At 35.3% G+C, this 12879-nt stretch overlaps 1 protein-coding gene across 2 annotated transcripts; it reads left to right on the forward strand.

Moving 5' to 3' along the window:
- The first annotated feature begins 382 nt into the window (after nucleotides 1-382).
- LOC133756787 (olfactory receptor 2J3) lies at nucleotides 383-8437 on the forward strand. Of its 2 annotated transcripts, XM_062187378.1 has the most exons (2): nucleotides 383-394; nucleotides 7520-8437. In XM_062187378.1, the coding sequence occupies exons 1-2, from the start codon at nucleotides 383-385 to the stop codon at nucleotides 8435-8437; spliced, it is 930 nt and encodes a 309-aa protein (XP_062043362.1). The 2 variants fall into 2 exon arrangements, with proteins under 2 accessions (XP_062043362.1, XP_062043361.1); XM_062187377.1 differs by lacking the exon at nucleotides 383-394 and having other exon boundaries at nucleotides 7505-8437.
- Nucleotides 8438-12879: the final 4442 nt, after the last annotated feature.

The following is a 12879-nucleotide window of genomic DNA, read 5'->3' on the forward strand; positions in this document are numbered from 1 at the left end:
ACTAGAAAAGTCTCCCAGATCCTGGCTTTGGACTGGCCCAATCCTGGCCATTTTTGCCATTTGGGGTGTAAAATAGCAGATGGAAGACCTCAATTTCTGTCTCTCTTTCTCTCTCTCTCTCTCTCTCTAACTCTACCTTCCAAATAAATAAAAAAGGACATCAAAGAAAAACCTCATCCAAATAAAATACCTAAAGTTAATAGCAATATAATAATTTTAATTTCTTAGTATTCTTAGTATTTCAAAATGTAACACTGAAAGTTAAATTAGGTAAGTGGTATATTGAAAGTCTACATACCGTTTTTGCAACTTTTATGTAAATCTAAAATTGTTTCAAAATGTTTGCAAAGAGATGACCTACCAGCTAACTATTACTACCAACATGCTGGAAAATGTAAAATGCCAAAAATTTATGTTAACACTGCCCCTTCTTTTCTCCCACTTCATAAATACAGGAATTTCCATACAAAGTACATAGAGACTCTGCTAAGAGGAAGAGAGAGCTGTAACTGTCTCAAAGAGACTATCAGGAACATAACATTTTAGAAGTAGCTATCAATACAGGTGAAGTGGGCACCTTTTATGTTTAACTGAATGTGAAAGTTTGTGGTCATGAAGAGATCTGCTGTGTACTTCAGCTAAATATGTCTCACTACTTATTTAGACCAGCTTGTGCATTGAGCTATATTGGATTTTGTTCATGATTTCATTAGTCTATTAAAAGATGAATTTCTATTCCACCTTTAGAGTTAGCAATAGCAATGGGAATTGGGGGTCTTTCTACTTTTTGATTGTTGAATATTATTGTGCATATATAAGTGGTGCATTATAGAATGAATTGAAATGTTTTTTTAAAAAATTAGAAAAACAAAAAAAGGGAAAGAGGGAGATTGAGAAACTGGGGAAGAAAGAAAGGGAAATATGGTTATCTTCTTAGAATTGTATCTATGAAATACATGAAATCAGTTATCATTATATTAATAAAAGTTAAAAAAGAAAAAAATAGCAAAGTATAATCTGCCCTTTTAAAATTGTCACAAAATGATAACCTGAAGGAGACTGGCCAGAAATGATATTTTAGCTGTAGTAGTCACAAGAAAACAAGCCAAAGGAGAGAAAAATCTGTCATTATCCAAACAATATGGCCATTTTGGAGTAGAATTATTAAAAAGTCAGACAAAAAATTATTGTCTATAACTATAATTAATGTTTGGGAAAACAAACAAGTTAGCATGTTCTGCCTTCTGATCATTTTAGCAAATGTTACACTAATAAACTTCAATAATTTAGTAATTTTATTTTCATTAAAGATTTATTTATTTATTTACTTACTTATTTCTTTATTTAAAAGCAGAGTGACAGAGAGAGAGGGAGAGACAGAGAGAAAGATCATCCATCCACTGGTTCATTCCCCAAATGCCTACAACAGCTGGAGCTGGCTAGGCTGAAGCCATGAGTCAAACTCCATTTAGTATTCCCACCTGAGTGATCCTCTGAGAGTAATCTGGTGTTTCTCTCTTGCACATTTTAGGATCTTTTCTTTGTGTTTCACTGTGGTGAGTTTGATTACGATGTGTCGTGGTGAGGATCTCTTTTGATCATGTTTATTAGGGGTTCTATGAGCTTCCTGTACTAGGATGTCTCTGTCCTTCTCCAAACCTGGGAAATTTTCTGCTAGTATCTCACTAAAAAGACCTTCTAATCCTTTCTCCCTCTCCATGCCTTCAGGAACTCCTAGAACCCGAATGTTGGGTTTTTTAATAGTATCCTGTAGATTCCTGACAGTATTTTTTAGATTTCTGATTTCTTCTTCTTTTCTTTGATTTGACTGTTTCCTTTCCTGTTCTCTGTCTTCTAATTCTGATATTCTCTCTTCTGCTTCACCCATTCTGTTTTTAAGGCTGTCTAATGTGTTTGTCATTTGATCTATTGAGTTCTTCATTTCATTGTGGTTTTTTGTCACTATCACAGTTTCATGTTCTACTAGGAAGGAATTTCAGGTAACTCAAGACAATCCATTAAATTCCCTGCTTTTCTCAGTGATGAATATATATATATATATATCAATATATATATATATGAATGAATATATATGATGAATATATATATATATATATATATATATATATATATATATGTTTTCACCTTGGTGCAACAAGGCAGTATCATGCTGCATTCTTGTGAAATTGTTCTAACCAAGACAATTCCTTGAAGGACATTAATTAACACTTTGGGATTTATGCTCCCAATGGCCCCAGTCAAAGAAAATAAGCTGTATTCTTATTTCCATAGAGACCTTATTTCCTCTAAAATAGGGATCTACTCCCAGTTACACTGAGTGCTCTAATGGGTGCCTTTCTATGGCTAAAATCAAATTCTTTTATTAGACTCAGTGTTTTCTCTTTCTAGCATGATAATAATGGTTATTTTCAGACTCTGCTTTCCTCAATCTGTGGAGTAGAATGTATAGGGTGAATAGCCATTTCCATTGACAATTTCAAGGAAATCAAGGAACAGACCACAGTATACACATGATGAGGACATAGTTAGGGAAAACAACACAAAAGTATTGTGGACAGGCACCGACAGAACACAAGAGAAAGGAGTTGTTCAAGTACTGCTTAAGCACTAGGTAAGAGTACAAATGGAATAATATGTTAATAAAAACATGTTGTCTAGTTATGGGGATGGGTAACATAGACTACTTTTCATTCTATAGTGACTGATTTCCAGATCTACATAGCAAAGACATTAAACCATAATCATAAATGCCTACTTGCATCTTGTATTTTTGGTTCCTTCTGTTAGATTCCTTTCTTTTTTATTTATTTATTTTTTTATTTATTTTGACAGGCAGAGTGGACAGTGAGAGAGAGAGACAGAGAGAAAGGTCTTCCTTTGCCGTTGGTTCACCCTCCAATGGCTGCCGCGGTAGGCGTGCTGCGGCCGGCGCACCGCGCCGATCCGATGGCAGGAGCCAGGTGCTTCTCCTGGTCTCCCATGGGGTGCAGGGCCCAAGCACTTGGGCCATCCTCCACTGCACTCCCTGGCCACAGCAGAGAGCTGGCCTGGAAGAGGGGCAACCGGGACAGGATCGGTGCCCCGACCGGGACTAGAACCCGGTGTGCTGGCGCCGCAAGGCGGAGGATTAGCCTAGTGAGCCGCGGCGCCGGCCGTTAGATTCCTTTCTAATCCCTCTCTATGAGACTGTTCAAGTGCAGTTCATATAATAGATAAATATATATTTTAGCTGTCACTTGGCTTTAGTTAATGTACTAATTTATGGAGTTGACTGTTGAAGGAAGAAGAAAATTTTATCTGCATCAGAGGAAGTACAATATTGGGTTCCATATGTTCATGATGCATTATCTCCATTCTAGGGAATTTTTTAAAAATCTTAGGGAAAATTCATCATTCCACAAATGGCAATGATTTTAAGTCAAATAATCTTCATAATTTTCTATTTGACCTTTGCTATTTCTGATTTAACCATAGCTTTTTAAACTTTTATTTAATAAATGTAAATTTCCAAAGTACAACTTTTGGATTATAGCGGCTTTTTCCCCCACATAACCACCCTCCCACCCTCAACCATCCCGTCTGCCACTCCCTTTCCCATCCCATTCACATCAAGATTCATTTTCAATTATCTTTATATACAGAAGATCAATTTAGTATATAGTAAGTAAAGATTTCAACAGTTTGCACCCACACAGAAACACAAAGTATAAAGTACTGTTTGAGTACTAGTTATACTGTTAATTCACATAGTAAAACACATCAAGGACAGAGATCCTACATGAGGAGTAGCTTTTTAAAAAGTTCTTATTTGAAAATGTATTGACTTGCTATCCTGTATGGTTTCCAAATCATACAAATAGTTGAGACTAGTGTAACAACTGGTTAATAGTTATATAAATTAGCAGCACTGTACAGAGTTGCAAAGTCTAGAATCAGACTTGTAGTCTTGGAGCCAAAGAATGTTACTAGCTTTCTTGCTGAAACATAACCGATTAGCCACTCTTGACATTTTTTACAAGAGTTGTAATTTGTCAAACAAATGTAATTATGAGATTCCCTCCTCCTCAAGAAGTGCTTACCACAGATGTCTTATTATAATTTCTTTCCTCTTGTGCCTTAACTTAATAAGAAATGTGAGTAAGAATGGCAAGGATAAAGATGTGACAAGATTAGAGGAAGCAAAATATTCAGAAAAGAAAAAAGGACACCTAAGCAGGAGTCAATATGTTTTATCACAATGAGTATATAAAAAATAAATATTAATGTTTCCTATAAAAGACTGAAACTCTACAGGAAAGAATCACTGAAGAGTCATATGCATTTATGTGTGATATGCACTTTATTTTTAAACAAAAATTCACTAAGAACAATATATTAAGTGATAAAAAAGCAAGTTAATGCTTCATTAAATATGCAGAATTATTTTTCCAAATGAGCAATAAAATGCACATTAATCATAACTTACTCTCATAATTCAGGTATTGTCTCAGTTATATCCCTCAAGAAAAAGAATTCTTATAGAAAACTTCTTCAGGCTCTGCGGTTCAGATTTCTCAGCCCTGTGACATACACACTTTTAACATTAAATACTGTAATCAGATTCCTCCACATTTCACATACAGTTTTCCTTCTTTTTTGATTCATCATTGAATTTTTATCTTCCTTTCAATAATATTTTCTGTTTTCAAATTCAATTACATTACACACCCTTTAAAGGCTAATATAACATCTCCCAGATGATCAGTTTTGTTCATATCATGAATACTCATGAGCTGATGTGCATACATTTGTGTATTCTTGTTGATATCATAATTTATGTTTTATTTTTCATTTTAGAAATAAGTTGTCAATACAAAGAAACACATCAAAGATAAGAAAATGTGGTATGCTTTATTTAAGAACATTTAAGTTAAGATGAATATATTTTACCCAATGTAAACATTTTAAAACCTGTACTGAATGTGATACTCTTCATTCTGTCTTTTCACCTACACATAAGACTTTTAAGGTTGCCATTGTTGTGTTTCATACAAGGATATGAAAATGCTGAAAGACAACTGATATTAAGCATTAACAATTATTTCTTTTTCATGGAAATTTTCTTCCCCAGCCAGATTGAGAATTTTGTATAGTTTACCCAGATGTCACCATAGGATAGATGAGTAGAGGCCAACAGTTTTTTTTTTCTATAAGACAAATACCTGAATTAACAGAAAAACATTTTATGTTTATTTTCTGTATATTTTTTACTATGGTAAATTTTGATCTTATAGAAAAGTTTAAAAAGCATTCAAAGAACTCTCTCTACCCTTTAATTGAATTGAGCATCAGCAGATATTTTTCCCTCAAAAGCTTTATCATCAATTTTTATATCCATCTTTCTATCCATCTATCTATCTATCATCTTTTTCTAGATGATTTGAAAGGAAGTTGTGGTCCTGATGTTCCTCTACTCTTCAATACTTCAGTGCTCATTGTCTAAAACCAAAGATAAAATTTTACATAACCTCTGCCCAATTATCAAAATTAGCAAGTTGAATACAGATGCAATATTATTATCTAATTAATTCCATACCAAAATGTCCCAGTTGTTTGCTTCATGTTCAAAATCACACATTAGGTACCGTGTCTTAATGGCCACCTTTTATTTGGACTAGGTCGTCACCCTTTATTTTCATTGAATATATTTTTCTATTAGTATTGGTAATGTATTTTAACTCAATTTGTGTTTTTCTCTTGTTTTTTTTTTTCATTGTTAAATGAGACTGCACATGTTCTCCAGGAATGGCCCTGAAATGACATCATGTTTTCTTCAGAACAATAACATCAGAAGCCTCATGACAATATTACATCATGATGTTGGTTTGTCAAAACATTGGTGATATTAACATTAGTCACTAGATTATGGTTTGTCCATAACCAAAACCACTGTTTTTTCTGCTATGTTTGTATTTTTCACTGTTTCATTGACAAGCAAATTTGGAAGAGATATTTTAGGATGTATAAATATCCCATTCTTCATCAAATTTTTAATCTAGTAGTATTTGCATACTCTTATGTGTTTGGAACTCTATCATTCCTTCTTTATTAATTAGGTTTCTTGTGTATGAAATAACTTCCTATTCACTATTCATTTATTCATTATTACATTGTTAAATTTTAAAAAGTATTTAAATAAGGTGAATGAATTTCATGTATTTCATATACACAGATTTAAGAGCATGATACTTCCCATCCTCCCTTCCTCCACCCATGTTCCTACCTTTTCTTCTCCTTCCTTTATTATTTTTTTAAATTTTACCATGACCTACTTTCAGTTCATTTTGTAATCACAAGCTTCACCCTCCACTAAATAAAGAATTCAACAAGTAGTAAGTAGAAAAACCACTGATCCTCAACTGATCCTCAAGAGTATAGAAAAGAACTGTAAACAAGAGTCAAAATTCAAAATGTCAATTTTGCTCATAAACATTACATTTTATTGTACTCTGTATATTAGTTGCCATAAATCAGGGAAAACATGATATTTGTCATTTTGGGGCTGCCTTATTTCACTAAGCATAGTGGTTACCAGTTGCATCTACTTTGTTGCAAACCACAGGATTTCATTCTCTTTTTATTTAAGGAGTACAAACTTTATACATTTCATAATTACTTTAGGAACATGGTGTCTTCCCATCATAGAACAGTATTCTGTACTTTATATACACCACTACTTTTTAATCCAGGTATCAATTGATGCACATCTGGGTTGATTCTATATCTTAGCTATTGTGTACCATAATGGAAGACAGCATGAAGAATCCTCAGAAATATGAAAATAGATCTGCTATATAACTCAGCCATTGCACTCCAGAGAGTATACCCAAATGAAATGAAATCAACACATGAAAGAGTTATCTGTACCCTATGTTTATTGCAGCTCAACTCATAACAGCGAAATATTTTTATATTTATTTATTTGGGAGATAGAAGGAAGAAGAGATGGAGGGAGGGAGAGATGAAAGAGGAAAGACAGAGAGAGACAGAGAGAGAGAGCTCCCATCTGCTGGTTAATTTCCCAAGTGTCTATAATGGTAAGACTGGGTTAGGCAGAAGCTGGGAACTAAAAACTCAATCCAGATCTCTCACATATAATACAGAGACTGATCTCTTTGAGCCATTAACTGCTGTCTCAAAAAGCATGTACCAACAGAAAATAAGAATTGAAAACAGAGCTGGGATTCAAAATGAGGTATTTTGACACAGGTTGTAGCCATCTCAACCGATCTTTAACATGGTTAAGCCAAATGCCAATTCAAATTCTTTTCTTTTTTGAGGATTCTTATGTTTAACTTATTTTAGGTTCTAGAATTGAATTGAATTGAATTGTCCTAGAATTGAAGAGTAGTAGATCCTTCTAAAGGGCATTTTTTTCTTGTACATGCGTCCCTATGAGTCTCAGATTATTTCTTCACTTTTTTACTCAGGAAGCAAGAAAAGAATGACGATGGCAAAGATGAACAATAGTTCTCAAGGCTATTTTATTCTACTGGGCTTTTCAAGTTGGCCCCATCTAGAAGTTGTTCTCTTTGTGGTGATCTTGATTTTCTACTTGATGACACTCATAGGCAACCTGTTCATCATCATCCTGTCATACCTGGACTCTCATCTCCACACTCCTATGTACTTCTTCCTCTCAAACCTCTCTTTTCTGGATCTCTGCTACACCACCAGCTCCATCCCTCAGTTGCTGGTTAACCTCTGGGGCCCAGAGAAGACCATCTCTTACACTGGCTGCATGATTCAGCTTTACTTTGTCCTTGCATTGGGAGCCACAGAGTGTGTCCTTTTGGTGGTGATGTCCTATGACCGTTACGCAGCTGTATGTAGACCTTTGCATTACACTGCCATCATGCACCCTCGTTTCTGCCATGCATTGGCTGTCGCTTCTTGGGTATGTGGTTTTACCAACTCAGCCCTTCATTCCCTCTTTACCTTCTGGGTACCTCTGTGTGGACATCGCCAGGTGGATCACTTTTTCTGTGAAGTCCCAGCACTGCTGCAAATATCTTGCATTGATACTCATGCTAATCAACTGACTCTCATGATAACCAGCTCCATTTTTGTTCTCATACCTCTGCTTCTCATTTTTACTTCCTATGGTGCCATTGCCAAGGCTGTATTGAGAATGCAATCCACCACTGGACTTCAGAAAGTCTTTGGGACATGTGGTGCCCATATTATGGTTGTCTCCTTGTTTTTCATTCCAGTCATGTGTATATATCTCCAGCCAGCATCAGAAAATTCTCAAGACCAAGGCAAGTTCATTGCCCTCTTCTATACTGTTGTGACACCAAGTCTTAACCCTCTAATCTATACCCTCCGAAACAAAGATGTCAGAGGGGCAGTAAAGAGACTAATGGGGAGAGAGTGAGTCTCTATAATTATTGTATTAAGAGTATAATAGAACTTCCACTTTGACTAGGACCTTGTCTAAATAAGATCGGAGTCGGCAAACCCTAAAGGCTTCCATAGCCGTGACAACTCATGAGTAGAGCCTAAAAACTCATGAGTAGACGCCATAAACTAGAGTGTCAAATTGTTAAGTCAACAACAGGAGTCACTGTGTGTTTACGTCTCATGTGGGATCTGTCCTTAATGTGTTGTCTAATGTGAAGTGATGCTATAACTAGAACTGAAACAGTATTTTTACACTTTGTGTTTCTGTGTGGGTGCAAACTGATGAAATCCTTACTTAGTATATACAGAATCGATCTTCTGTATATAAAGATAATTGGAAATGAAAAAAAAACTGGTGTTAAATTGGAAATTGCATAGAAAATTAATCAATTTTTAAAAAAATATCATGTAGGATCTCTGTCCTTAATGTGCTGTACACTGTTATTTAATGCTATACTAGTACTCCAACAGTATTTTTCACTTTTTGTTGCTATGTGGGTGCAAACTGTTGAAATCTTTACTTAATACATACTAAACTGATCTTCTGTATATAAAGAGAATTGAAAATGAATCTTGATGCAAATGGAAGGGGAGAGGGAGCGGGAAAGGGGAGGGTTGTGGGTGGGAGGGAAGTTATGCGGGGGGAAGCCATTGTAATCCATAAGCTGTACTTTGGAAACTTATATTCATTAAATAAAAGTTTAAAAATAAATAAATAAATAAATAATCTTTTTAAAAAAAGAGTATAATAGAGTATCTCTTCACCAACCAGTCATCTGCTCATCCATTTATCATGCTGTCAGCATTTATTGAGCTAGTGCTCTAACAGATCATGGAATTCCTGGTAACAGCCATGAAGAAAACACCATTTGCCTTAATAGCATTCACTTGTGGAGAAGACAGCCATGTAAAATTAGTACCAAATATAAACAGTGAATTTATTTCCTAGCAGAATCCTAATGAATCCAAAGTAGCATGTTCTTAATTAAAAACAATGGTGGAATTTGGTGCAATATTGGCAAAAGAGCAGTTTATAAATCCTATGAGAAGTATTCTCAATTTTTTAAAAATGTCTTATTTTTCACACTTAGGCAGATAATTTTTGCTTTCTTACCACTATTTTAATTAAAAGTAAAATATAAATATTTTAAAGATTTATGCTGATTCACTTCCCAAACAGCTACAATGGCTGGGGTAGGGCCAAGCCAAAGCCAGGATCCAGGAACTCCATCAGGTCTCCCTCATGGGTATAGGGGCCCAAACACTTGGGCCATCTTTTGCTACTTTCCCAAGTACATTAGCAGGGAGCAGAAGTGAAGCAGCTGGAACTCAAACCAGTACCTATATGGAAAGCCCGCATTGCTGGTGGCAGCCAAACCTGCTGCACTGCAATACTGGCCCCAAAATATCATAAATCTTTTTCTGCAACACTTCTATTCATTCTTGAGTAATGGCATGGATTTCATGGTGTTTAAGTTTGCTTCCAAAAGATTAAATTGCCTGAGGCTTGGTTCTTGGTTGGGTAACGCTGATAGTTGGTGGAACCTTTAAAGGGTGGAAGGTCATTTATTGTTGAGGTCACTACCCTTTGAGTCCTTTTGGATCCAGTCGTTTCAAGCAAAAGTAAGTAATAAAAAGGACATAGAAGGCCTGTGTCACAGCTCATTAGGCTAATCCTCCCCTTGTGGTGCTGACACCCTGGGTTCTAGTCCCAGTTGGGGTACCGGATTCTGTCCCAGTTGCTCCTCTTCCTGTCCAGCTCTCTGCTGTGGCCCAGGAAGGCAGTGGAGGATAGCCCAGGTCCTTGGGCCCTGTACCCGCATGGGAGACCAGGAGGAAGTAGTACCTGGCTCCCTGGCTTCGGATTGGTGCAGTGCACCAGCCACAATGCACTGGCTGTGGCAGCCACTTTGGGGGTGAACCAACAGAAAAAAGGAAGACGTTTCTCTCTGTCTCTCTCTCTCACTGTCTAACTCTGCCTGTCCAAAAAAAAGGGACATAGAAATAACTTGGGCACTCTGATTTAGGGGTTGTAAAATATTGTTTATCACAGGCCAAGTATAATTAGTTGAAATAGGTGCTTCGAGTAATGGCAAATATTTGAGGCAGATAGAAAACTATGCCCCTAAAGTGATTGGAAGTGAATGAATGTTTGATAGAATTACTTGAAAATATACTGGAAAAATTTGTGATAAATGCTGTTATGTGAAAGATGTTAGTTTACATTTTTTTATTAAAGTTTGATTTGAAATTAAATATTCGTGGTTAAGCATATTATGAAAGTCGACTTACATATTTTTCCAATAAAGAAATGTATTTTTATGAGGATAATAGTTTTGTTACCTATATTATTATAAATCATCTCATCTGAAATAAGTGGACTATGTAATGTATCACTTTAAACTGGAAGTCGTGTTCTGTAGTGAAACAAAGAATAAGTGATAATTCAATGTAAATATCATATCAATTCATGAATCACTTGCACCTCAGTGTAATTTTTAAGACTTTTACAATTTAGGTATGTAATATTGGGAAATTATTCCTTCTATATAATTATGATTTGATGCCCATTATGCAACTTCCCTCTAACTTCCCTCCCCACTACACTTCCCAGTCTCTGGTAATGACTCTTACATTCAGGTCAGTTTTTTAAATTTTTCATATATAAGGGAGAACATGTAGTATATTTTAATTTTTGTGAATGGCTTATTTCAATTAATGTAATTTTGTCAATTTCTATCTATTTGCCGTAGATCACAAGATTTCATTCCTTCTATGGTTGAATAGTATTCCTTTGTATTTATATACACCATAGTTTCTTTATCCATTCATCTGATGCTGGAAACTTTAGCTAATAAATATGGAAATGCACGTTAATATAATGGTTAATTTTCTTTTGGGTTTACACCTTGTAGTGTTATTGCTGAATCATGTGGCAGGCCTATCTTTAGTTTTTTAAGGAAACTACACACTGTTTTTCATATAAGTTTCTAGTGATGCACAAGACATTGGGATGACTATACTACACAATAATTATAATATATTTTCTGAGCAAATAAAAGCAGAACTCAAAGGCTCTAATCATAACGTAATGACAATGGGGCTCCAAACCCATAAAAATCAGGGGTATAAACACCATCTTCACTGTTACAATGATCAACTTAAATGTTAAAGGCAATAGATACACCAGTCTAAGTTTAAAAGAGACGTCATAAATAACATCAAATCCCCGGTAAAAATAATAGAATTAAAAAAGGAAGGAAGGATCAACATGGGAAGCACTCCACACAGCAGACTCCTAGAATGACTTTCACAGTAAATAACACTCTGACCTCAGAGTCAACCCATAAGGCTTCTTGGTCGGGCTGAATGGCCTGCAAGAGCATCTCAGGCATGGAAAGACAAGACTGTGGAAAAAAAAAAACTACAAGGAGGAGCTCTACGAGACTTCAGAGGAAAGGAAGGGTCATCAAAAGGAGACACTCTTCTCCGAAGGGAGAGGAGAACATCCTCTTTGCTTATGACTGTGTCCAAATACCAACAGAGTCTATAGTCACAAAAGGCCTCCATAGCCCTGGCAGCTCACGACAAGAGCCTTGTATGATACTGATGTCATAAAAAAAGAGTGTTAATTGTTAAAAGAACAACAGTAGTCATTGTGCACTTGCTCCCCAGGTAGTAGCTCTGTCCCTATTGAATTGCAATATGAGAATCCCTGCAAATTCTCTCCCCAAACTGCATGCTATATTTTGTGTGTGGGCATGTGGGCAAATTGTTGAAATATATGATTAGCATAGAGATGATCCTCTATATATAAAGTCATACTAAAAATGATCCATAATGAAGAAGAAGATGGGTGAGGAAATGGGAGGCAGGATAGGAGCGGGGTGGGGACATGGGGGAAAGAACCACTATATTCTTAAAGTTGTATCTATGTAAAAATGCATTCAATAAATAAATAAATAATGTGATGACAAGAAGATGGATATTTTAATTGTGCTGATTTGATCAATACACATTGCATACATTTAATGAAGTATCACACTCTACCCCATACATATGTAAAACTTTTTAGTAAATTTTTAAATTTCTAAAATGGAAAAGTTAAAGAATCTTCACCTACTGAGTGTAGGTTGATTATCACAGTGTACTATATAAATATGTATAATTAAAATAATAAAACGTACATTTAAAAATATATTTAGGTATGAATAATTCAAATGCTGTTTCCAAAATTATTAAAATTAAATAACTATCCAAAAATTTCCCTCAAATTCCTATGTGTTTTGTATTTACATTGACTGCAGATTTGTGTTTGTGTTGGTGACTCTTCATTTGTCTCCAATTAGGCATGGGCATTAACATGGGAGTGTATATCTTGTCTTTAACTTACTGATCAAGAAAACTGGAACAAAA

The sequence above is a fragment of the Lepus europaeus genome, chromosome 3 (assembly GCF_033115175.1).
Source record: "Lepus europaeus isolate LE1 chromosome 3, mLepTim1.pri, whole genome shotgun sequence".
NCBI lineage: Eukaryota > Metazoa > Chordata > Mammalia > Lagomorpha > Leporidae > Lepus > Lepus europaeus.

Bases quoted from the DNA above. Each gene is read 5' to 3' on its own strand.
- LOC133756787 (XM_062187377.1), top strand. From the start codon at position 7,505: ATGACGATGGCAAAGATGAACAATAGTTCTCAAGGCTATTTTATTCTA.